Source organism: Bombus pascuorum, chromosome 1 (assembly GCF_905332965.1).
Source record: "Bombus pascuorum chromosome 1, iyBomPasc1.1, whole genome shotgun sequence".
NCBI classification, from domain to species: Eukaryota; Metazoa; Arthropoda; class Insecta; order Hymenoptera; family Apidae; genus Bombus; species Bombus pascuorum.
Window position 1 is genome coordinate 14,281,811 of NC_083488.1, and position 25,710 is coordinate 14,307,520.

General features: G+C 41.0%; 2 protein-coding genes across 3 annotated transcripts; both read left to right on the top strand.

Annotated features, from left to right (window-relative positions):
- The first annotated feature begins 666 nt into the window (after positions 1 to 666).
- On the top strand, positions 667 to 10,860 carry LOC132905590 (DNA fragmentation factor subunit beta). 2 transcript variants are annotated; one of them, XM_060957070.1, is made up of 6 exons: positions 667 to 1,296; positions 2,502 to 2,603; positions 4,464 to 4,596; positions 4,715 to 4,926; positions 6,924 to 7,507; positions 7,714 to 10,860. In XM_060957070.1, the coding sequence occupies exons 1-6, from the start codon at positions 1,240 to 1,242 to the stop codon at positions 7,871 to 7,873; spliced, it is 1,248 nt and encodes a 415-aa protein (XP_060813053.1). In that variant the 5' UTR covers positions 667 to 1,239; the 3' UTR covers positions 7,874 to 10,860. The 2 variants fall into 2 exon arrangements, with proteins under 2 accessions (XP_060813053.1, XP_060813062.1); XM_060957079.1 differs by lacking the exons at positions 667 to 1,296; positions 2,502 to 2,603 and adding an exon at positions 3,958 to 4,098.
- A 13,447-nt stretch (positions 10,861 to 24,307) lies between these two features.
- On the top strand, positions 24,308 to 24,850 carry LOC132914693 (uncharacterized). The gene has a single exon (XM_060974013.1). It carries the CDS (start codon positions 24,308 to 24,310, stop codon positions 24,848 to 24,850), a length of 543 nt encoding a protein of 180 aa, XP_060829996.1.
- Positions 24,851 to 25,710: the final 860 nt, after the last annotated feature.

Consider the following 25,710-nt stretch of genomic DNA (forward strand, 5'->3'; position numbering starts at 1 on the left):
AATACGAAAAAAGAAATTGAAAGAGAAAATATTTAACGAAGCAGTAAAATAGTCAGTTATTTAATTATAAAAAAGTACATGTAATCCTTTAAAAGAGGAAATCGAAACAACATCTCAAAACAACAAAAATATAGTAGAAGAAACGATTATTAATACCCGTGTACATCGCTGCTAAGTGACATCATCGAGATAGAACAAAGCAACGTGCCATACAAAAACATGAATTTACATGTATGAATGAGTGTTCGATTAATCACAATGCGGAAAAAAAGACTATTGATCTGATCATCTACATTGTCAAAGGAGAAGAAGAAAAGATTATAGAGAACGCAGAGGTTGTCTGAATGCACACTGTTCTCTCGAACCGAAGAGGTAGGACCACTGATATGTAAATACGTACATAATATCGACACGAGATCTCGTGAAACCGCGTGAAGTAACTTCGTCGCAGCCATATTGAGACTTTAGTATGTGGCGACACTAACATTCGACTGGTGAATTTCTTTCTCGTGTACTCCCCTTCAACCACGACTTGCCTCTTATCCATTAGTGATCCAAAGTGTTGAGTACTGCAAGATTAAAGGAGAGTAAGTATATACGTATCCATAGCATACGTATCAGTGGATAGGATAGCTATGGTTTTGTATAGTGGCGACATCTACGCGGGGGAGCGAAACACGATTGTCTGATGCTGCTGGCAGTTCGCAGGCGCATTTCCTGGTGCATTCTCTCATTTCAGGCCCGAGCGACGAGCGTCGCGTTGTCGCGTCATTCCTTTCCCGTAATCCATCGACGATAGATACCGTTCCTTTTTGCTCCACATATTCTTTCTCGCCCTTCTTCTTCGTTGCTACTAACGAGTATTTGTGCGTTATCGCTGCGAAAGCGGCGATTAAACAAATTCCTCGAGACGACAGCAATAGGCTTTGTTAATATTCTCCTTGTCTCTCTTTCTTTCCTCTTTCTCTGTCTGACGTATAAATACTTCCTATCCGCTGACTGCAACATTCCAACACCACGCAGCCACTATTCCTCGTTTCTCCTCTCCCCACTCCTCTTCAGGCCAATTCAACTCCCGGCATCCGTTGACCGATAAACGTACCACTGTCACGGTCGAAGAAAGAAGAGGTCGGGATCCGAAGTATAGCAGCTGTTTCGCGCGTCGTACGTTTTCTTCTTGCACACGATCTTCTTTCCCCACGCCTTCTGTGATTACGGTCGGCACGGAGTACATCGATCATGTCCCTGATCGCCAACTGTTTTCGACGGCTCACCGAGACACCGACTAAGAACGAGGTAAACAAAGAATCGCACCCGATCCGCGTATCCCGGACAAAGCATGCATGAGCTTTGTTCGCCGGTTGCGCACACTGGTGATATCTCTGTGTTCTCTGTTTTCTTTTCTTCTCCTCTGCTTGTAACGCATGAACGGCTTATCCAGCGTTAATCATTAGAACGTGCTCTCTTTATTTTTCAACAATTTGTTCGTGATATTGTATCGCGTTTACATGTAGCGATATCGTTTATTGGGATAATAAATGAAGGCAACTTTTGTAATAGAAGAGTATTGATGTTTTCAGTTGTTTAACGTTGTCCTTTTTTAAGACAAATGAAAATAATTTGTGTGTATTTTATTTATCAAACGTATTAAATATATACGTCATATGAAAATATTAATCAATCGCGTCAAAGAATTATCAAAATGCAAGTATGCAGCTATACAGATTAAGTTAATTGATCGTGTTAATCCATGAAATTCCCTTTTTGTACTGACACGGCTCGAACACTTGTTCGTAACCAGAAGATTGTATATAAAGAGCACATTAGCAGGAAATAATGAGATCATTAGTTAGTTAGTCGAACGTTTCCGTGTTTTCGTATACAGATAGATAAGTTATGCGTGGGCGGGCGGTAGCAAGGTGCGTCCAGCCGGTAGAACTTCCGACTTTCGATTCTATTTGCATTACCGAGTGACCGCGATTAGAGGTCTCCAATGTAGGTCACTGGAAGAAACTGTGGCACGCGCGCTTCCGCAGCCATGACCCTGAACGCGATCGGCCCAATTGCACATCCGGTGATCACAATCCTCGATCCCGTTCGTTATCCTCCATTGTCTAGGCGTCATCCCCGTTTAAGAGATTAAGTTCAATCTCATTTGCATATTTTCCTGCATGATTTCGCAAAAGACGCGGTTTAATCTCTGTTCGATTAATCCAGAAGCTAACTTTCTTTCGCCAGCTAGAAACAGTAGGAAATACATTTGTTGAAAGTCTGCTGATTTCCCAAATTTGAATTTCAATCTGAAGGAGTCGTTTGAGAATTTAAATTAATCGAGTCGAATGAATAGTTTTGTTAAACGAATGAAACCGAATTTAAATACTTGTCGCTAATGCTCGTACATATGGTTTTCCTAAGATTTCATGGATTTGTTTTTAACCCCGGCATGAAAGTGCTAGAAAATAGAAAAAAATTTTCATCGCGTTTTACCGATTGTTTTCCAGTTCAAAGGCTACAAGGTCACCGATGTAAACCGCGTGCGAAAAATCGGTGTTGCCTGCAGGAACCTTCATGAGCTGAAGCGGAAAGCGTGTGCAAAGCTGAACGTGAGTATCCCTATGTGATTAACGCTCGCGGCGTTTATTTAATCGACCGATAGTACGATTCAAACAAGAAAAAAAAGAGAAAGGGAGAAAGAGAGAGAGAGAGATGATAACGAATAAAAGGGAGTAAGGGAGACGGGCAGAACGGAACATTTCTAAGTGGTTCGCTCGCGTTGCATGGAAACCGTTCCGCGATTCCATATCGTTTTTACATGACATTACAAAAGTTTTTGGTTGAAATTGGGTCATAAAAGCCTTGCAGCTGATCCATAATACGCCCCTGGAAAATTGTAACGCCCGGCTATTCAGTTTCATGCGATCGGTATTTTGTTACAAGTGTGCCAAAAAACAAGCCAACCTTGTTCCGCCTGTGAAATTACTGAAAAACAGCGCAACACCTGTCATATATGAAATCTCTATATTTATCGGCGCTTTTTCATTCAATTCGTTATATGAATTATTTAAATATTTCCGTTGACACCGAATAACTAAAAATAAACGAAATGCTAATATCACGTTAAAACGTGATAACGAAAAAACGTAAAACGCGATTCTGGTATAATTCATCAATGCGATGAAGTTATGTGAAATCTGACCCCCGCTTTCAAGCATGGAGAATCCACGTACAGAATCGTAACGGGAACACTAAAATCCTGTAATAGTATAACTTCGTCAATGGATCAAATACTTTAATATACGATATAAAATGTGTACGTAACAGTGTTACACAACAGTCAACCTAGTTATTCCACTTCCTTTAAAAAGAAGACTGGATTTCATATAGGGCGTTACGGAAGTGGGCAGGCACGTGCGAATAATTAGTCGTGAAGATATGGGGCGGAAAGAATTAGTATTTACATGGCACATGTCGCTTGCCAGCGAATCGTGTATAGGTTAATCCAGTTGTGCGACGACCTTGGGGCTGAAGCACATTCGTCTGCAGCGTGTAGCTCTATCGAACCAGCCCGGCCATGGGCAAGGAGCAGCCCGTCAATGTCAAGGTCGACCGTCTGCTGGACCGATAGTTGAGAACCGATGGCCATTTCTTTCATCGGAACCAAGATCTTTCGATTCTTTTGCCGTGACGCGCACGCGGATGCGACTATTTGCTGTTTGCCAGCTTCCAGCCAACAAATTTTAACGTTGTAACTAGTGCAAAAGTGTGATTCCGAAAGAATTGATTTCGGCGATGCGCGCCACCGTGAAACGGGACGCGTTCATGGTGCGGCGCCGCTTCATTCGTAGTAATTGGGACAGCCTTACGCCTCTTCTCTTGCGTAAAAAGAACTAATGGGGGGCAATGTTATGCGGTTCAGTTAAAGGTTAACTATCCGTGACTATGTTTCCTCAGTATCGATGGATCAGTGTTCGCTCGAATGCGTTACTACAGCTTTGTCTGTTACGTGTCGACGAACGTAACGGTTACGATGGGAAACATGAGATTCGTTGAATACAAATATGAGCAATATTATTATTCGTAGCGTTGGAAAACATGCCAGTAATTACTGGTTTGTTTTATTTAATGAAGGACAATAACGTGCTCCAATTACTGTGTAAATATTCTAAAGTAATAGTTTAAAATTACAACGAAGAATCATCCTTTCTGTTTGAGAGATACTTGACGATTTAACAAAGTTAAAGTTTGCTAACAGTTTTTACATGTTTTCATTTCCATGTACTTTACGCTTTGATTAAACGTTATACGATAGATCAGAGAAACTTTCGAAAACGTAATATGTCATCGTATTTCAAACGTACGATACTACTCTATTGGGAAATACAAATGAATTTATACCTCCACAACGTATTTCGAAGTAATGAAACAGAAAATGAACTAGCATCGATGAATCCTTCGTGTTTTAGATAACGAACGATCCTGACGAAATTAACATCTATCTACTTGATGGCTCGTTGATCGACGAAGAAGAATATTTTTCCACGTTGAAACCTCAGACGACGTTGATCCTTCAGAAGCCGGGCGAAAAAGTATTAACCGGTTAGTGCCGTTAATTTCCTTCCTGCACTCGTTTATATCTTGACAATAGAAGGGCAAGTTGAATAGGAAACCTGGAAATGCGATAAACGAAGTTTAAAAATGCATCATCTGCTTACAGATGCGGATCTTCTGTACGACATCTTGAGACGTGTTAACATTGATTTTCTAATTGCCGGCGAGAAAGCGTCTGAGTTCCTCACGGAAAACTTTAAAGCGAAAGTAGCCGTTCTATATAACGCACTGAACAAGGACGATTCGAAAACAGCGTTCAGTAGCAGGGACGAACATCCGGAGTGGTTTCATGGATTGGAGACTAACTGTACGAGTAAAGTAAGTTTTCTTTTCTGCAAAAATATTTTTACGCTTCGCTCCCTTTCAAAGGGTCTACTTTCTCTTTTATGGCATGTCTCTTCTTACCACGCTATAAATATCCACAAAGAAAAATCCGGTTCCCTATACAAGGCGCGATATTTAAGAATTTATCTATACTCTGACTGTTTTGTTTGGCAGTGAAAACATTTCTGATCTTTTCAATCAGTTTATGTACTGAAATATTTTGAAAGATATAAATTGTATCCCTTTCATTTAAAAGTTGTCCTTGAAATTTATGTGTCAGGGTAATAAATGGTAGATAAGAAGGTAAAAAGAATCAATACGAATACGAACTATCCTACCATACACATCCTTAGAGAAATTTTTTTCCATAGATACCATTCAGGACGCGATCAAAGATAAGTCAGCCTCGAACGTATCGTATAACAAATCGGTCTAGGTCGACATAGTCTAATGTAATAGAACGAGAGGGAGTTTATCCTTCGATGTTCGAGTTAATTAACGTTACGACACTTGCATTCCGGGAGATTGTCATTTATCATGCACAGAGTTTCGCGACGAAATCTTGCGACTCTTGATCTAACGAATACATTAATAATTAATTAATTGGTTATCTATCCGTTGTGCGATGTTCGCGTGAAAGTTTCATTTTTACGGCTTATCTGTTGAATTGCGTAATTCTTTCGTAGAGGATACTAGTTAGATACAAAAAATAATAAATTTGCGCTGACTACAATACACGATGTCGATATTACAGAATCCTATTCCTCGCAAATCCCACACCTAATTCTCGGCCATGTCGATATGTTTATATTGTTAGGATTGAATATCTCCTATATCTACGGTACGGATTTCCTCGACAGCTTTACCGATGAAACATGCCTTCATCCTTATCACGCCTCTTTTCTTCCAATTAATATGCAATGTCATATACAAAGTTATTATTGTTTGGGATTTTAATGGCCGTACGTTTATGGCTTGGACAGCACCTCTCCTTTCTTTGAGAAATTCTGAATTGCCTGCCTCTCCGAGCTATAAACCTGATGACTCAGAGATTCAATATATTTCGAATTATCAACTAAAGAGCGACCGATTAGGTCCAACTGATCGGTCGATATCGCGAAACTTGAATGAATTAACGCTCAAGGTGGAGGATGTTTAATATATTGAATGTTAGTAATGTGTAATTTGGTACTTTATTTGCACTTGTTGTATACAAGCAAAGTTTGATATTCTGAACACGACAGTTGTAAGATCTTGTTGATACTGAAGTATTTCTCCCGCATGGTACGACTCTCTGTTTATGACTGTCCTAGTATGTTGTTGATAATCCCTCCGTCCATCGTGTCTTCCCGGCCGAGGATTTTCCCTGACTTACCTGTACTCTCGGGTGTGCATATGACCTGGTATTGCCTGGGGTTTCCCTAATCCCTAAGTCATCAGGTTTACAGCTCGGAGAGGACAGGTAATTCGGAATTTGCCAAAAAAGGGAGAGATGCTCTCCGAGCCATAAACAGACAGCCACTCAAAATCCCGAACAATTATATCATTATACGTGTACGATATGTAGATTATCGAAATGATCTTCGTTGGTTATTCATTTGTTTTAATACCGACATGATTATTTCATGATTATTTTACGAAAACAGTAGATCACGAACTGGATCGGTTGAAATTACTTTTGGTGGTGGACTTGCATAAATAATTGGACTTTTATTGTACGTTATGATACGCAATAACGAACCATTATGTTGGCGATTTATCGAAAACAATAGATTTGCCCTGCTTTGATTACAGAGCAATTATAATTATAATATGGCAATATCAGTGTATACTGATTTATTTTGATTGTCTACGGCGATGGTTGTCATGTAGTTCACCGGAGTTCCTCTCGCAACCAAATAAGCTTTTCCATCTAACGGAACGCGCGCCACGTTATTCGATTACGTTCGATTAAATTAATGCATTGACTAACGAAATTAATGGTTTTACAGGAAGCGTACTTGCATCGTAGATGTCAAGATAGAATACGAGGCTATCTCTATAAAACGATCGATCAGATCAAATCATCGGACGTATTCACGAAGGATCCCCGAGCTAGAAAGCAATTGTTGTACGCCATAGCGTTCTTTAAAATGCAGCTGAAAGAGGACCACTATTTTGGCTACTATTTCGATAGGAGCCGAGCAAAGTTCGAAGCGTTGGAGGGTACAGACGAGTTCGATTCGTCATCCTGTTACGATCATTGTCCCTGTAGATTGAAATGGTTGGACGATAGTACGTACTTCAGATTGTTCGGAGCGATGGAACAGTTCGATGATATCGATGGTGTAATAAAGAGGAACGAAAGGAGCTCGGACACAAAGACTGAAGAGGAAGAGGCAGAGGAGAGCTGTCCTTACAAGATTAGAAGGAAAGAGAAGAAAGCATGTATCGCGTTGTGCGATCACACGGGCGAATTTAGGTGCTACGGTATGTGGAACGAGGATAAATGTTCTTACGCGGACAAGCACAAGATCAATCCTTACAGATCGAAGGAAGAACTTGTTCTATTCTCTACATGGAATTTTGATCACAAGTAAGTTATACTTATGATCTGTTATGACGAATTATTACTATGTTTGTTGACCGTATAGAGAATGTTTCAGAGATCATGGTTTAGTTAATTGAAATTATTATTATCATAAGCAGTTGAATTTCATGATGGTGTTCAAATCATTCTGTATAATACTGTCTTAAACTGGCACGTACTATTTTAAAAAATAATAAAAACATGATTTGTAGGATCGAGAGGTCCAGGTCTCTAATCCCATCGCTCCTGAAATTAGCGTCCCAGGGTAATACCAACGAGTCAGATCTCATTGAAATTTACGACAATCTGTTTACGATGAAGAACTTGAGGCTGGTCCACATCGTATGCCACGATAAAAGCTCGCACAAATAATTAGTTGTTATCATGTGGGAGAACTATAGGAGATTACAGCGACACGGTAAATCGCTATCAAAGATACGTAACACATAGAAATAACCTCTTAATGTAAATGTAACTCTTCGTATGAAAAGCGTACTTAATTGTAAATTGCTGTTGATAGATGATTTAAAATTTCAAAGTTTATCATTTGTTATATACGATTTCGATTCCGTTGCGCCACGAAGCAACAAAGCAATATTGATCACGAGATCGAGAAATCTTTTCTTTCTATTGTAGACTAACATACTTTGCTATATTACAATTTTCTATTATCTACCATGAAACACCATGTACATCAGAATTTGTTCGATAGAAACACTGTCGAAAAATACCGAGATGAAAATTCCTACTTTGCAACGACGAATAAATATATATATCTTGCGCACAATTTCTGTCTCAATCGGTAAAGTAGAAACCGAGCACATCGATAATTTAAATACAAAGTCCCGGAGAGTAACAGATCGATATAATCAAATTAGTGCACCATTGACGCGAAAACTTTCTTATCACATTTTTAAGACGTCTTTACGTACTAACGACTACTATAAACTTTCTAGCGACATTTTGCTGAACAAGTGTAACGGAACGGCGGTGTTTCCCCTTTATCACGAATCTGAGTTCCCAACATGGGAATATCTCACTATATTATACAGGGTTGGGCGCAACGGAATAATCGTTGATTAAAAAGGATTTATTACGGCGAGTCGAAGAGATTCGTTTAAAGGACTGTTAATTGTCTTGTTGAAATTGCAACAAAGGGGCTGTCCAAGAATGACTTGGCTTTGGGGTGCATTTGGAGATTATCTTTAAAGAAATGTACTCCGTAAGATCGAGTATCATTCGGATATTTTTGATTCGACTGGTTCACCGAAGACATAACCAAAGTTCTGATATATATACATATATTATATAAATATATAAATATATACATATTCATTACTGAATTTAGAGAATACATATACATATATATTTATTTATTATAGGCGCGTGTGCAGAATGATGAAATTGTGTTTCATTGGGATTTATCATTTAAATGTTAGATATGAATAGTAAATGCAAAACATTGCATTAAGACATGCGAAATTTAATTGAGTTTAATTGAATTCGGAGAGTATGTTAGTAGCCCAATTCACGATATGATGATTTGTTTGGAAAATTAAAAAATGCTAAATGAATTCAGGTAATTCTATTTGTCATAACATTTGTCAACAAAAAGATATATTTTATCAATGGATCGAGGACAAATATCTTACTGTATTATTAAAAAGAAATTGGGGTATTGGGGTCACAATTCAACAATTTGACCTAGAGTATTTGAATAAATACTCTAGATCTTATAATGATCTACGGAAGTGTTAATGCATGACATTCTCAGTATTTCATTTGGTAATTTAAATATCGTCTGACTATATTCGACTCATCCTGCACTCGTGACATATAGATAAGTATACATATATATAAAGATATACATATACTATATTTAGATATATACACAGAAGAAATTATAAAATGTTTTAGAGATTTGTGCGATATATCTGAAACGGTGCCTATTCCGGCACAGAAATATCTAACGGAAGGACCTGATTCAAATTACATCTTTTTGATAATTCTTCTTTTGATATAATTTCGATCGGACTTTGTTGGTTTCGTCGTGACTTCTCTCTCGGGACTAATCGCTACGAAACGAACCATTGTCGATTCAACTAACTTTTTATAAAATCTGAATTATTATCGACGACGACCACGACGACCAGAAATAACGAGAGAGTAATGAGAACCGTTGGCAATTTAGTAAATTTATTTGTGTATCGAGCACCAGTAATGAGTCTCAATACACGTCTCTTTGCTTAGAACATTCATAATTATTTGATACAATTTTTTGATCACCTTGATGCAACTTATATTGTAATAAATAGACTGCGGATATTTATGCATTTATGCCAAACATAACGAAGCAAAAATGTACAGAACCTACGTAAATGCAAATATATACAAAATGTTCAAAGTACAATACTCTTTATAATATCCAGTAAATGAAACAGATCACTACTTAGAATCCATTTCTTCTGTTTATTTTCACAAGAATATGAATTTGCATAAAATTTCGCAGTCTAGTAACAAAACACACGCCACGGGAGTGTTTCACAGCCTCAATGATTGGTGTCCCGTGCTTGAAATAGTACGCGCTATTATGTATAACAGATCATTGTGTTTCAACCAATCAAAAATTTGCGTCGCTATTAGTAAAAAATTTCCTTTGCGTCGAAGGCACTGACATCTTTTCAGTTTAAGAGCAGAAATTTGCGAAATTGTCGGGAATCGATGGAAGGATGGCGTTTCGAGGAGGTGGCAATATCGTTTGTCGACGTACGCTGCGCGCGAAATCCCAGCTTTATCGTCAGAGAAATTCATTTGAAAAGGTGTATACCAGCGACATACCATCGGTAAAGCATCTTGAATTAACGTGCGGTTTATTGATTTCGTATATCTCTCGAAATTTCTTTAATCGATCAAGATTAGTAGCCAGCTATCTTAAAATTGATATGTAATCAAAGTCGTTATGCTGCTTCGAACGAGAAAACAAAAGCAAGACGAAAGGTTGCGCAAGCACGGTTATAAATCACGATGAAGAAAAATGAAATTCACTCGTATATCAAGGAGTAATCGCCATTTGTCGTGATGTTTCCTAAACACAAAAGAGAAATAAAGAGAGATTTAATATTTTTGTGAAAAACATCGTGCCAAAAAGGATGACGACGTTGTATCATGATTAAGGATACGCGCAACCAAACAGGAAAGAAACGGCACGAAAATGCGATATTTCCTCGTAGACAATGTATAAGCATAGTCATTTTTCAATGTAAAGCGACTGTATAGCTCTATTTTAGGCAAATGTATATTTTAGGTACGAGAGGACGACAGAGAGGAGAGCAAGAAAGAAACAGAAAGCTGGTCGTTAATTTTTTTTGTTCCCATTTCCTTTATTCCCCTTACGCGCGTTGCAAATGATGTGAACAAGAATTAATTGCATTCGGTTAATTACCGGTCGCGTTGAAACGACCGTCGAACTCGTTCGTAACTTCGTAAGCGTAAAATTTTACGGTGCCAAACCTTCTCGGAAGGAAAAGGTCCACGTCGAATTTCGCGTTAACTCGCGATGCTGGCGATATACAATCGATCCGTCGATTGATGAAAAATATTTGGTTGCGGGATCCTGGTATATTCTAGCCCCGGTAAAATTCCAAATTCGTTTCGAATTCGCAAATGACGGACGCTTCATCGTAACTTCGGTTGTTTTTTCAATTATACTTGTAGAAATTTCCGCATGATTGATAATTAAACGACGCGCTTTTGTCGCACAGAAACAAACGCTCCGCTAGAATTTATATCGGGACGAACGCACGGTTGATTGGAAAAACAATGTAATTTCATTAACCCATGTAAAGACAGTTCCGCGACGTCGTCGGCTCGATTGAATGGAGTGGATTTACTAGCTGTTTTTATTCCGATCATAAATTTAAATAATGGCGCTCTTTCGTTTTCTATTTTGAATCAGTTATTTCGTTTAAATATATATGCGCGCGCAAATCAATTACCGTTGGTTGATTACGAGCGTAATTAAAAGGGTGATTACAATGTAAGAACTTGTCCGACCTAATGTCGTTTAATTTAATTGCGCTTCTAAGGTTGCCGCGTTCTTTCTCTGCCTCTTCACCTTCGTATTCACCGTCAATATTCTCCCGGCTTTCTAGCACCGGCCGCGTTGGAAATTTTTTGCGAATGGCGTCGAAACCTTTATTAACAACAATATTGTTCAAGTTTCGTGAGTTTGTTCTTTTTTTGTAATTTGACTGCGCCATTGAAGAAATCTATAACGACTGTTCATTTCTTAACTTTGTCGTTTAAAAATTGAATTTAATCGACGTAAGAATGCTAGCACGTATTGAAAGAAGTATGATTTTATCTCGCATGATCGTTAGGATAGCCTGCAATTTAACGGCGGAGGAATATTGTGTAACGTGAATTTTTTTCAAAACATCTGAGTTTTCGCGGATCAGCTCTTCTTGGAGAATCGAATCACGTTGATTCCATTTCGACGACAGACGTGCTCTTTTGCGCAACGAAGCAACAGGATAATGGGTCAATTTCGAATTCACTGAGTAGCTTGAATGAAGCTTAAACATCGTTCTTCCCCATTCCCTCTCTCGTCTCCCTTTCTCTCTCTTCTTGCCAATTCACTAGCAATTATAATCGAAATTATTTTCAATTCTCGCGATTTCCAACGAGTCAACATTGTTCGACCGACTCTTCAAAAAGATCACAATGATGGAAGGAATAATATCGTTCATGGCGAAAACAGTTTCAGAGAATATCCGGTCCCTTTGTTCTTACGAGTTTTTGAACAATTCACTTTCAAAAAGCATATGGTTAATGGAAAGATGAACGATTTTGCAGATATTTCATCTCGAAATTGAAAACGTTGGGAGATGCAAAGAAAAAAAAAAGAAGTCAGCTGCCGGATTCATCTGTGCTACTAAGGTCTTAATGATACTTTGAAGAAAATAAATTTCCGCTTTACTTATTGATGAGTTTTCGCGGTTGAGCAATTTTCCATGGGTGAGCTACGGGATGAAAATTGCCCCGCAATATGTTGCCAATTGCAACGAGTCGATGAAAGGAAGTGCAGTGATTGGGAGAGCGTGTACTTCGAAAATTACCGATTTGACAGCCTTCGGATTAACAATATGTTACGAAAGTTATCTCACAAACTCGTTTAAAAATACACGATAAACAAAGTTGACTTTGAAATAAATATCCTTGACATCTCCATCGATCGAGCCTACCTCCATATACAAATATAGATCAAAGTGTCGGTATTCAACAAACTTTCACGCATTAACTTTCAAAGTGAAATCCCGAAGCTTGCCACATAGAGATCGCTCAACGTTTCAATTCATTTCACTTTTTTTCACTAGCACAACCTTTTTCAAAAAGGTACCCTTTTCTTCTCATAAAACAGATCGAAACGTTGGAAAATATTAAAGCATATGCGAGAGATGGAAACATGATCGCTGTCGACTATAGCGAGTCGGGTCGCGAGCGTTATCGCGAAAACGCGTTCATCGCGTCAGAAGTAACAACAGCCTGGATTAAGGTGGACGGAAAGCGACTAAGAAAGGGTGGAATTCGGCTTGATTTCTCAGCACCCTCGTTTCTCGTGCACCCTTGGCGAATTTACTGCTGGTACTAATCACTTCCCTGCAAAACGATTTACGGATTTATCGTTTAATTTCACGACGATGACTTTGTCACGTAAAATAATAATGAATTTAAGGAGAAAAGAAACTTTTATTTTTCTCTTTTGTTTACAATACACTTCCGAGCTCTAGACGTGACCGTTCAAGACTATCTGACTGCTCTACTGCTCTTACTGAGGAAAACTCGGTGTGGGTGTTCCCTTTGGAATTCAGAACGCGGATTCGTTGTCCACACTTTTTGGTGGAAAAGTGAGGGTAATGATCCGCGATGCCCATTGGTAAATGAATTAGGTAGTAAAGACAAGGAGAGCTAGATATGGCTCGTGGGCATCCTTGTTCATGGGAAAACTCTTATCTTGCCAGACACCCGCTTTCTCCGTATTAGGTAAGAGCGTGCAACAAACATAAACCGAAAATGTTTACGTGAAGGAAACTGAAACTGAACAGATTCGGTTTATGTCGTCTTCCTAGGCCTGTTGCGAGTTAATAGAACAATAGATAGGTCTTGGCGTCCGGACTACGGGGAATCTCGCAAGGACCGTCACATCTGGCGTGCCACATGGTAAAAAGGAAAATTGATTTGTGACATTCCCCCCTCCTTAGATTGAACTTGGTCCCTCAAGTTGTCTTCAGAAGACTTTTGTGGAATCGGACTCGGCATGGCTCGAAAATCACAGCTGATCCCTCTTCTCCTTCGAGGTGGTATGAGTCGGTTGGGGTATAGATGTTGGATGTGGCGACCGGGGCGCTTGGTGGGGATGTAGCATCGTGGCTATTGATCACGGTTTCATTTCGACAGCAAAATAAATTAATACATGGATTATTCGGTATACATTTCTTGACGCATTTGAATACTCCTATCTTGTTTAGGCCGTGTACAATTAGATTCGTGTATTTTACATGAATGATAAAAAAAAAGAAAAAGATCGCCAATCTCATTTTTACATACCAATTATTCGACCGTGGGTGCTTATGCATTTTTGGTAAATTTAGGATCCAAATATCTGCAGAATGCATATAATATACAGAAGTATAAAACGATATTTCAAGTACAGCGTCTATTATAAATTTTAATTTCTAGTTAGATTGGGGTTAGGTTAGTCATAAAAACATAAAATTGCATAAATATCCACAGTTTACCAATTATTTTTCTAACGTGCTTGAAAAAGCACTATATATCAAACTGTGCCTACTCCGAAGCATCTCCTATAATGAAACCCTATAGTTACACTACAATCTATGTGCATCGTCGAAGTTTCTCGTACTTCGATTGACTATCGAAGGTTTTCGTGGCGTGCTAATGTCTAATCCTACAATAATATTGGCAGTATCGCTATACAAATGTCCTTTCCTTCTAGTGGTGTAATACTTATTTGCGCGGACATTATTTTGACAAAGAGGAGCGTCGACCTGGAAAGTAAGGTTTTAAACGATTACCGTGTATTTTCTTTATAATCTTATCAACTAGGATTTCGTAATAAGGAGTTTTGACAGAGTGGATTCTGTATGGTCCTAACCATTCAGTGTCTAATTTGTCCCTTTTGTGATCATTATGGATTAATACAAAATCTCCTTCTTTAAATACCGTTTGAGTTCGAACTATCCTTTTTTTCTGGTCTCGAAGGTATCGTTTCTTGTTGTTTATTAATGTTTTTCTCGCGATATCTAAATATTTATTTAATTGCTTTTGTCAAAGTGAGAACATATTGTAAGTTAAATTCGAAGTTTTCGCGATTGCCGATGGTAGGTTTGCGTCTCTACCGAACGTTAGTTTAAAAGGTGAAAATCCGGTACCTTCGTGCACGGCTGTATTATAACCCAAACATATGAAGTTTAATATCTCACATCCCATTCTTTATCATTGTTATCATGCAGACTTGTACGGATTAAATCTTTTACTACGGCATGTGTTCTTTCTAGAGATCCATTTGACTGAGGGTGAAAGCTAGTGGTTTTAAGGTGTTTAATCTTAAATGCCTCTTCGAATTTTAACATAAGTTCACTAATGAAGTTTTGTCCCTGGTCTGTTAGAATTGTTTTGGGTGCAGAAAATATGTAAATGTAGTGTTCTAAGAGTGCATTTATTATGGATTCTGTCCGTTGTGTTTTTAGTGGTACTAGGATCAAGTATTTTGTCAGTTCGTCATGTATTGAGAGTATAAATTGATTTCCTTTCTTAGTTTTGGTCATAGGTCCTATGATGTCCATAGCAATTTTGTCGTTAGGTTGTAATGGTGTGTCAGATATTATTGGTTCTTCTTTTGGTCTAATCCGCGTTAATTTCTCCTTTTGACAAGCTTCACATTTCTTTATAAACTCTTCGACTTTATTCAATAAATATGGAATTTTATATCGTTCCTTTATTCTTTGGTAGGTCTTTTGTACCCCTAAATGTCCTATCGTACCGTTATGATTTTTGCGAATTATTTTCTCTATCTCTTCCTCGGTTAATTCTTGGATTAAGTCCCACGCGAAAATGACAGGGTATCGGGTATCATTGAAATATATAAGTATAAGTTTGATCTGGTTCTTTTCTAATTCTGTAAACGTGTTGTCTCCTATACCTACTTTCTTGTTATTTCGTAATATGTTGTCGATTTTCCGTAACCATATTGCCTCGTCGAACTCTCCTAATTCTGTTTTAGTTAACTGATAGAAGGATTGATCGTTAGGTTTCATTTCTAATCGTTTTGGGATTTCTGACTTCTTTTTCCATTTAGTAAAATGTTGTAAGAAATCTAAGGCTACTGTTCCTTCAGGGATTTCTACTTTTTGAATCGCATGAATTCTAGATAAGCTATCTGCGACTGGGTTTTCTTTGCCTTTAACGTATTCGATCGTGTATTCGTACTCCTCTAGTTTTAGTCTCCATCGCATTAATCTAGACGACGGGTCTTTGCAATTATTCAACCATTTCAAGGCTTGATGGTCTGTTCTAATAACAAATTTTCGTCCTAACAAGTATTGTCGTAGTCGTTTCAATGCCCATACGATAGCTAATAATTCTTTTTCTGTAGTCGTATAATTTTTCTCTGGAGGGTTTAGCGTTCGAGAGATGTAACAGCACGGATGTCCGTCTTGTGATAGTACGGCTCCTAGTCCTTCGTTACTAGCGTCTGTCGTTAATACAAATGTTTTAGAGAAATCTGGGTATGACAGAACAGGTGCTTGACAAAGTTTTCGTTTGAGTGTATCGAAACTGTTCTGTTGTTTGTCCGTCCAATGGAAGTTGGTGTCTTTTTTGTTTAGGTCCGTCAGGGGTTTGGCTATTTTAGAGAAGTTACGTATAAATTTCCGGTAGTATCCCACGAGTCCTAAGAATGATTTGACTTCGGTAAGGTTTCTAGGAATTTTAAAGTTCTCGACTGCTTCAATTTTCTTCGGATTAGGTTTTACTCCTTCTGATGTTACTATGTGTCCTAAATATTCGAGTTCTGGTTTTAGAAATTCACATTTATCTGGTTGGATTTTTAGTCCTAATTCTCTTAGTCTTTGTAATACTATGGCTAAGTTCTCATTATGTTTTTGAATAGTGCTTCCAAATATAATAATGTCGTCTAAATATGCAAAGCAGTGTTTATTAATTAATCCGCGTAACGCTGTATCCATCATTCTTTGGAATGTGGCTGGTGCGTTTTTGAGTCCAAAAGGCATTCTGTTAAATTGGAAATGTCCTTGCGGTGTTGAGAAAGCGGTGTATTTCTTTGAATTTTCGTCCATAGGGATTTGATGAAAACCGGATGATAGATCAAGTGCTGAGAAGAATTTCGCGTCACCTAGTTGGCTTAATATGTCCTCTATGTCGGGTAGTGGGTAGGCGTCTTGGTCAGTCAGTTCGTTTAGTTTTCTAAAGTCAATAACTATTCTCCATTTCTGTTTTCCCGATGCATCTAATTTCTTGGGAACAACCCATACTGGTGAATTGAAAGGAGAGTCTGATTCTTCTATAATGTTTTTATTTAGCATATCTGTCATTTGTTCCTCGATTTCTCGTCTGTGACACTCTGGGGGTCTGTATGATTTGGTGTTTATGATTTTGTCTTGTTTTAATGTGATTGTATGTTTTGTCGTAAGTTTCCGTTTCTGTGTTGTGTGTCTCGAGATTGTGGACTGCTGGTGGTCTCGGGTGTTGGCTGGGTATTCGAAAATTTCTACATTGATTGGAAACATGTCCGATTTGGCTGCATTTGAAGCACTTCAGTTGAGTTCTTTGGGTAAGTGGCGTTCGCTCAGCTTGCTGGACGTTTCTTGGCATTGGTTTAGGTGTTCTTTGGAATCGGGTTTTAGCTCTCTCAATTGGTTGATACATTGTTCTTCCTAATCTTTTGTTGCACTCGATCTCCCCTATGACTAACTCCGCCTCGAAAGCTGCATCTTGCGCTTCTTGAAGATTCTTCGGCCTTGTAGCTGATGTGCGTATCTCTATTTCGGGTTTTAAATTCAGCACGAAAACTTTGGTTGCTCGTTCAATTTCAAGATCTATGGCGACTGCTCGGCGTACTGGATCGCGAATTTTATGTTGAAGCGCGTATATCAGTTCGTTGAGGTTGTGTCGGAATCTCTTCACATAATTGTGTACCGATTCGGTTTGTCGCGTACATTGCAACTTATCACGAGCTCCATTGGAAGTAATACTTACGGATACAAATTTTCTGAGGCTTTTAAATAGGTCCTCGTAGTTCTTGATTTCAGAGTGGCGGATACTACGTTCCGCTTCTCCGATGATTCTTTGCGTTAGAATTAGTCCTAGTAATGTGCGTTTTTCTCTACATTCGGCTCGAGCTTCCCTTACCCGTTTAATAAACCCTTCTACTCCTATATCATCTTGTCCGTTGAGTATGGGGATAAAGTCTAAGCAGGTTTTTGCACTGTACATGGGGTTGTCACAACTTATTGCTTCTTCTTCACTGTCCATATCGTCCGTTTTGTTAGGTTTTACAGGTGGTCGCTTTATCTGAATACTGCTGGTATTAAATTCATCTATCGTAACAAAGGAGTCCAATTCGGTAGTAGCGTCACGTTCTGAATTTATTTTAAAGATATGTTTTCCTAATAGTTCTATCTCCGCTGCAAGTTTTTTGTTTTCACTATCGGTTATTCGTTGCGTCTCTTCCATTCGCAGCGTAAGAAGTTCGATTTGTTGAATAAAGTTCTCGTTTTGTTTTTGTATCGCGTCGAATATGCTACGAATCGAATTATCCGTAACTCCGGTTGCGGAAACGGTCTCGGTTTTGTCTTTTCGCGATGTAGACATGATTCTAATTAAGTTTACTGAGTCTGAACTATTGTTGCTATTTGAGCTCGAAACGCTCGAAACGCTTGAGAAACTTGATTTTCTCGTACGGTAATGTACAAATGAATCAAGATTTCCAGCTTACCGTAGTAGCTATGGCCGTTGAGGAATCTCTGGAATGTTTCCTCTCTGGTTGGTTCTAGATTCCGAATCTTATTTGTAGCCTTGCTCTGCGCTGACCGTAGTCCTCTCGTCTAGTTTCACCGTAGTGGAACGTTGAAAGTTGCTGCAGGGCTTCGTAGTAGCAAAGATTCGCAGTGGTCCGCTGATCCTTCGATCTTCAATGATGCGCGTACGCCGAAATCGTAATTTCGTTTTCACTGAAGCGAATGGATCCTGGCAGGATCGCCAAAAATGTCACGTAAAATAAAAATAAATTTAAGGAGAAAAGAAACTTTTATTTTTTCCTTTTGTTTACAATACACTTCCGAGCTCTAGGCGTGACTGTTCGAATGCGACTGATGAGTTAGAATGTTCGAATGCGACTGATGAGTTAGAATGTTTGATGGAGAAAAGACTGTCTTGGACCGATTCTTTTGTCTTTCGGAGAGACAACCCCCACCACCCTAGGATCACGCCACCGCACGCGCCAGTGAACACGTAGGCCGATTTCTTCGTAAAATTAAACAGATCTCAATCGAAGTCTCTGGAACTCGCGGCCAGGCGGCAACCATACGCTCGTCGATACATTGTATTGATATACGACGCCGGCGGACCGCTGGCGACGGTTAGAAACACGACATTGAAGGCGCGCCGCGACAATGTACGGACTTGTGGTTGCCAGCCTGCCCGCGGTATGTGATCCGGTGGAGGAGAGTGTTACTCGACGTAACAGATTAAATACATAGGTTCTTACATATGCTATATTACAACTAAACAGGGCAAGATTCCTAATCTTACAGATTCGTGTGTATGCTAATTTTACTTGAACTGAGTACTCGATAGCATGGTGTAGTACTAGTACGGAAACAACCAGAACAATAAGCTTGAACGCTGTCATTTAGCTCCCTGATATTATTTACCGGTCGAAAATATACTTTGTACAGCGGTAAGTGCTAATTTGTATTCAAAACGGTCTGGAAAGATTCCACAAAGGCAGGGAGAATGATTGTGCAACGGAATCTTTTGATTTTCAGCGAGTAGCAAGTTGACATGCTTGTCCGTTTTCGCGCGGTTAGATGAAGCTGTTCACGCGCTTTGATTTCTCATCCGTAAACGTTTATAGATATGTCGTTGCGTTTCTTAAACCTACATATCATGGGTATAGATTCGTGACACTTGCATCGCTACAAACTCTGCCTCATACGTCCACTGAGATATTATTGGTTGTTTCTTCGACGACCAAGATAATATACCACCAGCAAGTATGAAGACATACCCACTCCTAGATTTTCTATCTATAATACAGCCCGCAAAGTCGGAATCGCAAAACACCTTCAAAGGTTGCCCTGTCTTTTGGTATATTAGCCTCAAGTCTTTGGTTTTAAGGAGGTACCTAAGAATTCGCTTCACTGTTCTCCACTCAGACACAGTCGGATTCGCATATCTTTGGCTTAATGTTCCTCTATTGCACATGCGACATTAGGACGGCTTACAGTAGTGGCATACATTATCTGCCCAACAGCCTGTTCGCACAACTTACTATCAAAGGGTTCGCCGCATTCAATGTCGAACTCAGCTTCGCACTCCTAAGCACTCCAGTTTCATGAGTAATATCAAGCAGATCCAGCATTTGACTTGTCTGCACAGTTTGGTCAAACACAACGGTAGTGCTGTTTGGTTTACACAAATGAACGGACAAGATGAGTATCAGCACCTAGCATCCTAACATTTAATTTCACCTTAATATTAGTTTTGAATACTTTTATCATAGTCTTTGTTCCAACCACAAGAGTGTCACTCACATACACGGCTACAATCAGATCTACGATCAGATTCAAAGGACTGTTCAGGTATGTACTGTCACGTCCCGCGATCCGCGTGATCCGTAGCGCGAAAGTAAAATTGATAAATTCTCTTAAACCGAGGTAATTTAAAACGTTTATTCGAAACCGTGTTTACAGTATTTGAAGTGAAAGGCAGTCAAAGCCGCTAAAAGCTATATCTCGCGAAAACTCATCTAACTATGATTTTATATTATGTCTTCATAACGACATTAAGACAATTTAAATTGTAAACAAAGTCGGCAGTTGAACAAATGTTAGGGATCTTCCCAAACATTTTCAAAAGAAAGATCCCGACGTATTTTCATCTCCGACGGATATAAATGTAGCGACTCAGAGAAGTCAGTATGAGAATATTTACCGTTCGGTTATCGAGTAAATTAATTACCGTTCGTCTATCGAATATTATAGATTAATTATTCGTCTATCGAAGAGTCAGTTATCATTTTGTCTATCGAAGAATCATCATTTGTCAACCAAAGAATCATCATTTTGTCAACCGAAGAATTTCATATCCGTCAGTCAATTGTCAATATCGAAATCGAGTCAGATTTGAATAAATCAATTTATATTGTATTTTATATTCGAACAACTTTAATCCTCTCCCGTGCCACTATTCCCGCACATAGCAGGTTAGCCGAAAGTGGAGCTTATTGCCAGTTGCACTAAACGTCAGTTGACGCTACCTTCTCGTCGGCGACTAAATAGAACGTAACATGCACACTCTACATCAATATGTTCATAATCCCACTCAATCTTGGCACATAGAGCAAGCAAAATTTTCAGAGTCTTACGTTTCACAATTGGACTGAAGGTCTCTGAATAGTCTACCCCAGGTCTTTGCCAGAACCCCCGAACTACAGGCCTAGCCTTATATCTATCAGGATCCCTTTTTATGACAAAGACGCACTTACAGTCAATAACATTTTTATTTAATGGCCATTGCACTATGTCCCACACATCTTTATTCGCCAGATTATTTAATTTCTTCGCTATTGCATCGGACCACTTTTGAGCATCTGGCCCCTTCAGGGCTTCGTACACATTCACAGACACACACAAACCTTAAGTTTTGCAAACGGTTGCAACGTTGGCACAACTATTACACGTCTTTGATTGTGCAGTCTTGCTGACCTCCTAGGCACAATCGGTACACTTACAATCTCCTCCTCATTGTTTCCATTAACTAAACTGTTCACAAAGAAATCACTTTCCTCTTCATTATTTTCACCCTGACTTTGAACCTCAATGTCAGTTTGCTCACTTCCCCTTTCAAGTTCAAAATCTTCAACGTACGTGTTCCGAAACTGTCCGCGGCCATGGTCAGTCACGTAATTTTAAGTGATAATCAAAGATTCAGTAAAAAAAATTGGGTTTATTGGTCACAGTTATACTTTTTATTACAAGAGATCACGAGAAGAACTGTCCGGACCCGTCTCGTACCATCAAGGAGGGAAGCTCGGTGTGGGTGTGCCCTTTTGAACTTAGAACGCGGATTCGTCATCCACACTTTTCGGTAGAAAAGCGAGGGTAACGATCCGCGATGCCCATTGGTTAATAAATGAAATTGTGAAGACAAAGAAGAGCCGATATGGCTCGTGAGCATCCTTGTTCATGAGAAAAGCCTGTTATCTCGCCAGACACCCGCTTTCTCCGTAAACCGAAAATGTTTATGTGAAGAGAAATGAAACTGAACAGATTCGGTTTATGGTATCTCCTTAGGCTTGTGGCGGGTCAGTGTAACAATGTGCAGGTTTTGACGCCCAGACCATGGGGAACCTTGCAAGAACCATCGCATCTGGCGTAACAAGTGCCAAACAGAAATTCGATCCGTGACAATCACGTAGGCCTTTTTTCCGCATAACTATCCGACCGAAGGACCGACGATACTTTGATGGGCCGTTCGGTCCATTGAAGTTGCCAGACCCCTTTGGCCTGTCGGCACTTAGGCTTTCTCGCAACATTGTTTATGGTTCACCCGATATTTCTTAGACGGATTTAATTATAAGTATATGTATATGTCGAGTTGTCATTAGAATTCGGGGCGTATAACGAATCTTCATGTGAGTTGGCCATCGATGTTGTATATTATAGATGATATTTATTGATAGGAATGTGAGTATTACAGGGTGTAACAAGTAATAGCGGCGATTGAATAATCCAGAAGTCGATGACAATGAGTTTAGGTTCCATAACGAATCCACGGTCAACCGGATGACGAATGTGATTTGATACACGATTCTAGTGACACTCAACGTACATGTTTACTGGACTCCTTTCATCTCCGACACACACATATATATATATGTCGGGTTGGCGTTAGAGGCGTGTAATGAGTCTTCGCCGGTGTTGTTCATTGTTGTTGCACAAACGTTTATTACACTGATATAATTGGTACAAGATTGACAAGCGGCCGCGGTAACTAGACGCTAATGACAATGACCCTAGGTTCGATATGGCGAATCCACGGTCCACGGGATAACGAATATACTTTGCTTCGAAGTCTAAGTCGGACTCGACTTATTACTCGTGATACAAGGATCGTTTGATTAGCTCTTTGTTAAGATGTAGATTATTCACCGATCGTACAAACACACTAGGAATATGGCTAATGAGACTGCAAGAAAGGCAATGACTTTCCGTCATGGCGACGCTGCAGAGGAAGACTATGGTGGGATGTGCTTAAGGGCACGAGATCATCGGATTCGTCAAAGCCTCCACACGGAGGGTGAGGGAAATAGGCGTTGCTGTTAATTGGTTAATTTCTGTATTAGCGGTTAGAAAAGGATGCTAGCCGCCCTTGCGAGAGAGTTCCTGGCGGGAAGCGTCGCACGTGAGGAAATTTGATCTCCCATATCTTCCCGCAATAGGTGGCAGATTTACGGGCGGATAGAATAAAGACTGTTTGTCAATCTGAAGGACTTTAGTTAACTAAGTCCTAAGATTTGTAGCGGTTCCTCAGGCTATCTGAACATAAACTGTGAATGATGCATCGGCATCTGGCGATCATCTTACCCAAAGAATGGGGTCTGTGTGTGGCGAACCGCGGGGCCGTTGGAATGTTTTATTGTCAAGTGTCGGCACTGCCAATTCTTTAAAGGAAAGCTATGTAACTTCATATCTCTGTTAGGTGGAACGTTCATCCCGTGACCGTGGCTACGCTTCGGTGACCGGTTGTCGCCTCGAGCCTAAGCTCATTGTCTCAAGTTTCGAATGACTGTGTTTGGGTTATTTTGTAAATGCTACGGTATTGAGGTTTTCCAAGTAACTCCAACGGAGGGCCCGGTGTCCTTTCATCTCCGACATATATATCCTACTTGTTTTTGTACGGAATTAGATAACTATCGCATGGAGCAGTTGGAAATCCCTGTACCGTCTTCGCGCTGTCATTGCAATTTTATTGCCGGCACCAGGAGGAACACTTTTTCCGTCTCTCTGATCCAACCACACTTCATCTTCCATCTTCTCTCTTCGTTTTCTAGGAACTTTTTTTGCTGGCCGTATAGTTGCCTCTTTCGTAGAGGAAGAATTACGCCTCCTGGGACAGGATAGGCCGGACCCTCGAGTTTCATCGGGTGCCTGCTTACCTGCGGGGTGTGGTCCGGGCCTTCCTCCGGTACCGTAGTATCGTCTACACCGGGCGGGCGGAAGGATGATGGGGAGGGCGATGTGCCATGGTGTCCCGCAAGGTTTGGTACTGGGCCCGTTGCTGTGGGACATCGCGTACGACACGGTACTTCTGGTATCGATGCCCCCGGACTCGGCGCTGACATACTACGCCGACGACACGTTGGTGCTGGTATGGGGGTCGGCATGGGGCAGGACCGTCCATCTGGCGGAACTGGCGGTGGCCTGAGCGGTCGCCACGATCAAAGGGTTGGAGCTGGAAGTGTCCCCCGAGAAATCCGAGGCAATGTGGTTTTGCCGGAGGGCCGATCACGGGACGCCTCCGGCGGACTATCGCCTGAGGTTAGTGGGGGAGGAGATCGGGGTCGGGGCCAGTATGAAGTATTTGGGTCTGACTCTCGACAACCACTGGAGCTTCGGCGCTCACTTCGAGCGTCTAGCATCGTCGGTTGAGGCGACGGCGAACGCCTTAGGACGTTTGCTGCCTCGCCTTGGCGGGTCCGGTGTCGGAGTGCGTCGGCTGTACGCCTGCGTGGTGCAGACAAAGCTCCTCTACGGAGTTCCGATCTGGGCAGAAGACCTGGTGACCAACAGTAGCAGTCTCCGGGCGATCAGGAGGTTGCACAGGGCGGTGGCCATCAGGATAGCGAGGGGTGTTTGCACCATTTCGGCGGCGGCAGCGGCCGTGCTCGCCGGGCTTCCCTCGTTCGAGCTGCAGGCCCTGAGGTATCGCGAGATTTATCTCCGCACTCGGGGTCTGCCGGGTGGGGTTAGCGCGGTGGACGCTGACGCTGAGGTGGGGGCTCGGCAAGAGCTGCTCGACAGATAGCGCGCCGACCTCAACACAAGGATGGACGCGCCGGAGCTAAGAGTCCTCGAGGCCGTCCTTCCAAACTGGGACGTTTGGTTGGATGGAGGCGCACCTTCTCTGACCTACAGGGTAACGCAGGTGCTCACGGGACACGGGTGCTACGGTGAGTATCTACATCGAATCGGGAAAGAGGCGACCGCGCGTTGCCACCACTGCCACTCTCTCACCGTGGAAATAGGATACGACCTCTCGTCGCCGGCAATTCTTGAGGCATTGCTGACGAGCGAGAGGGGCGGATTACCGTAGCTTCCTTCTACGAGCTAGTTATGCTGCGGAAGGAGGCAGCGGAGCGGCTGAGGGAGCGGGACTCCCATCTCGAGAGGATTGGCCGACGAGGGCGCAGCGGTGCCCGTTGACGCGCCTACGCGGGGCGCGCGAGGGCCACCGCGATCTCCGATGGGGGTTGAAATTAGGTGCTAGACTCTCCAGCATCCGGGGGCCACCAAGCAGTCCGGTTGGGGATCCGGACGGCCCCCGGGGATGGGACGCGACGTGACATGGCAGCACACCGCGCCATCTGCGGACAGATCGTTGTGCGCGGGGGGGGGCCTGGTGTGTCGCCTCAGCGGTTCCCGGGCACCCCTCGATCGCAAGAGGGACGGTCATCGTGGAAGTTTTGGTCGGTTGGAGTCCGACACTACCACGCCACTCTTCCCCCTAGAAGCGGCAGGTATCCGTGCGAATTTCCTCCACGAAAAAAAAAAAGAAAATAAAAAGGAGCAAGAATTACGTATACCAGTCTTCTGCCCGTCAATGAGAAAGATATCGCGGCGAACTTCTCACGCTAAATTTGCTGATTAGAAATTCGCAAGTAAAAT

Bases quoted from the DNA above. Each gene is read 5' to 3' on its own strand.
- LOC132914693 (XM_060974013.1), top strand. From the start codon at position 24,308: ATGTGGTTTTGCCGGAGGGCCGATCACGGGACGCCTCCGGCGGACTAT.
- LOC132905590 (XM_060957070.1), top strand. From the start codon at position 1,240: ATGTCCCTGATCGCCAACTGTTTTCGACGGCTCACCGAGACACCGACT. The intron at 1,297-2,501 runs GTAAACAAAGAA...ATTGTTTTCCAG, and splicing joins AGACACCGACTAAGAACGAG to TTCAAAGGCTACAAGGTCAC. The intron at 4,597-4,714 runs GTTAGTGCCGTT...ATCTGCTTACAG, and splicing joins GGGCGAAAAAGTATTAACCG to ATGCGGATCTTCTGTACGAC.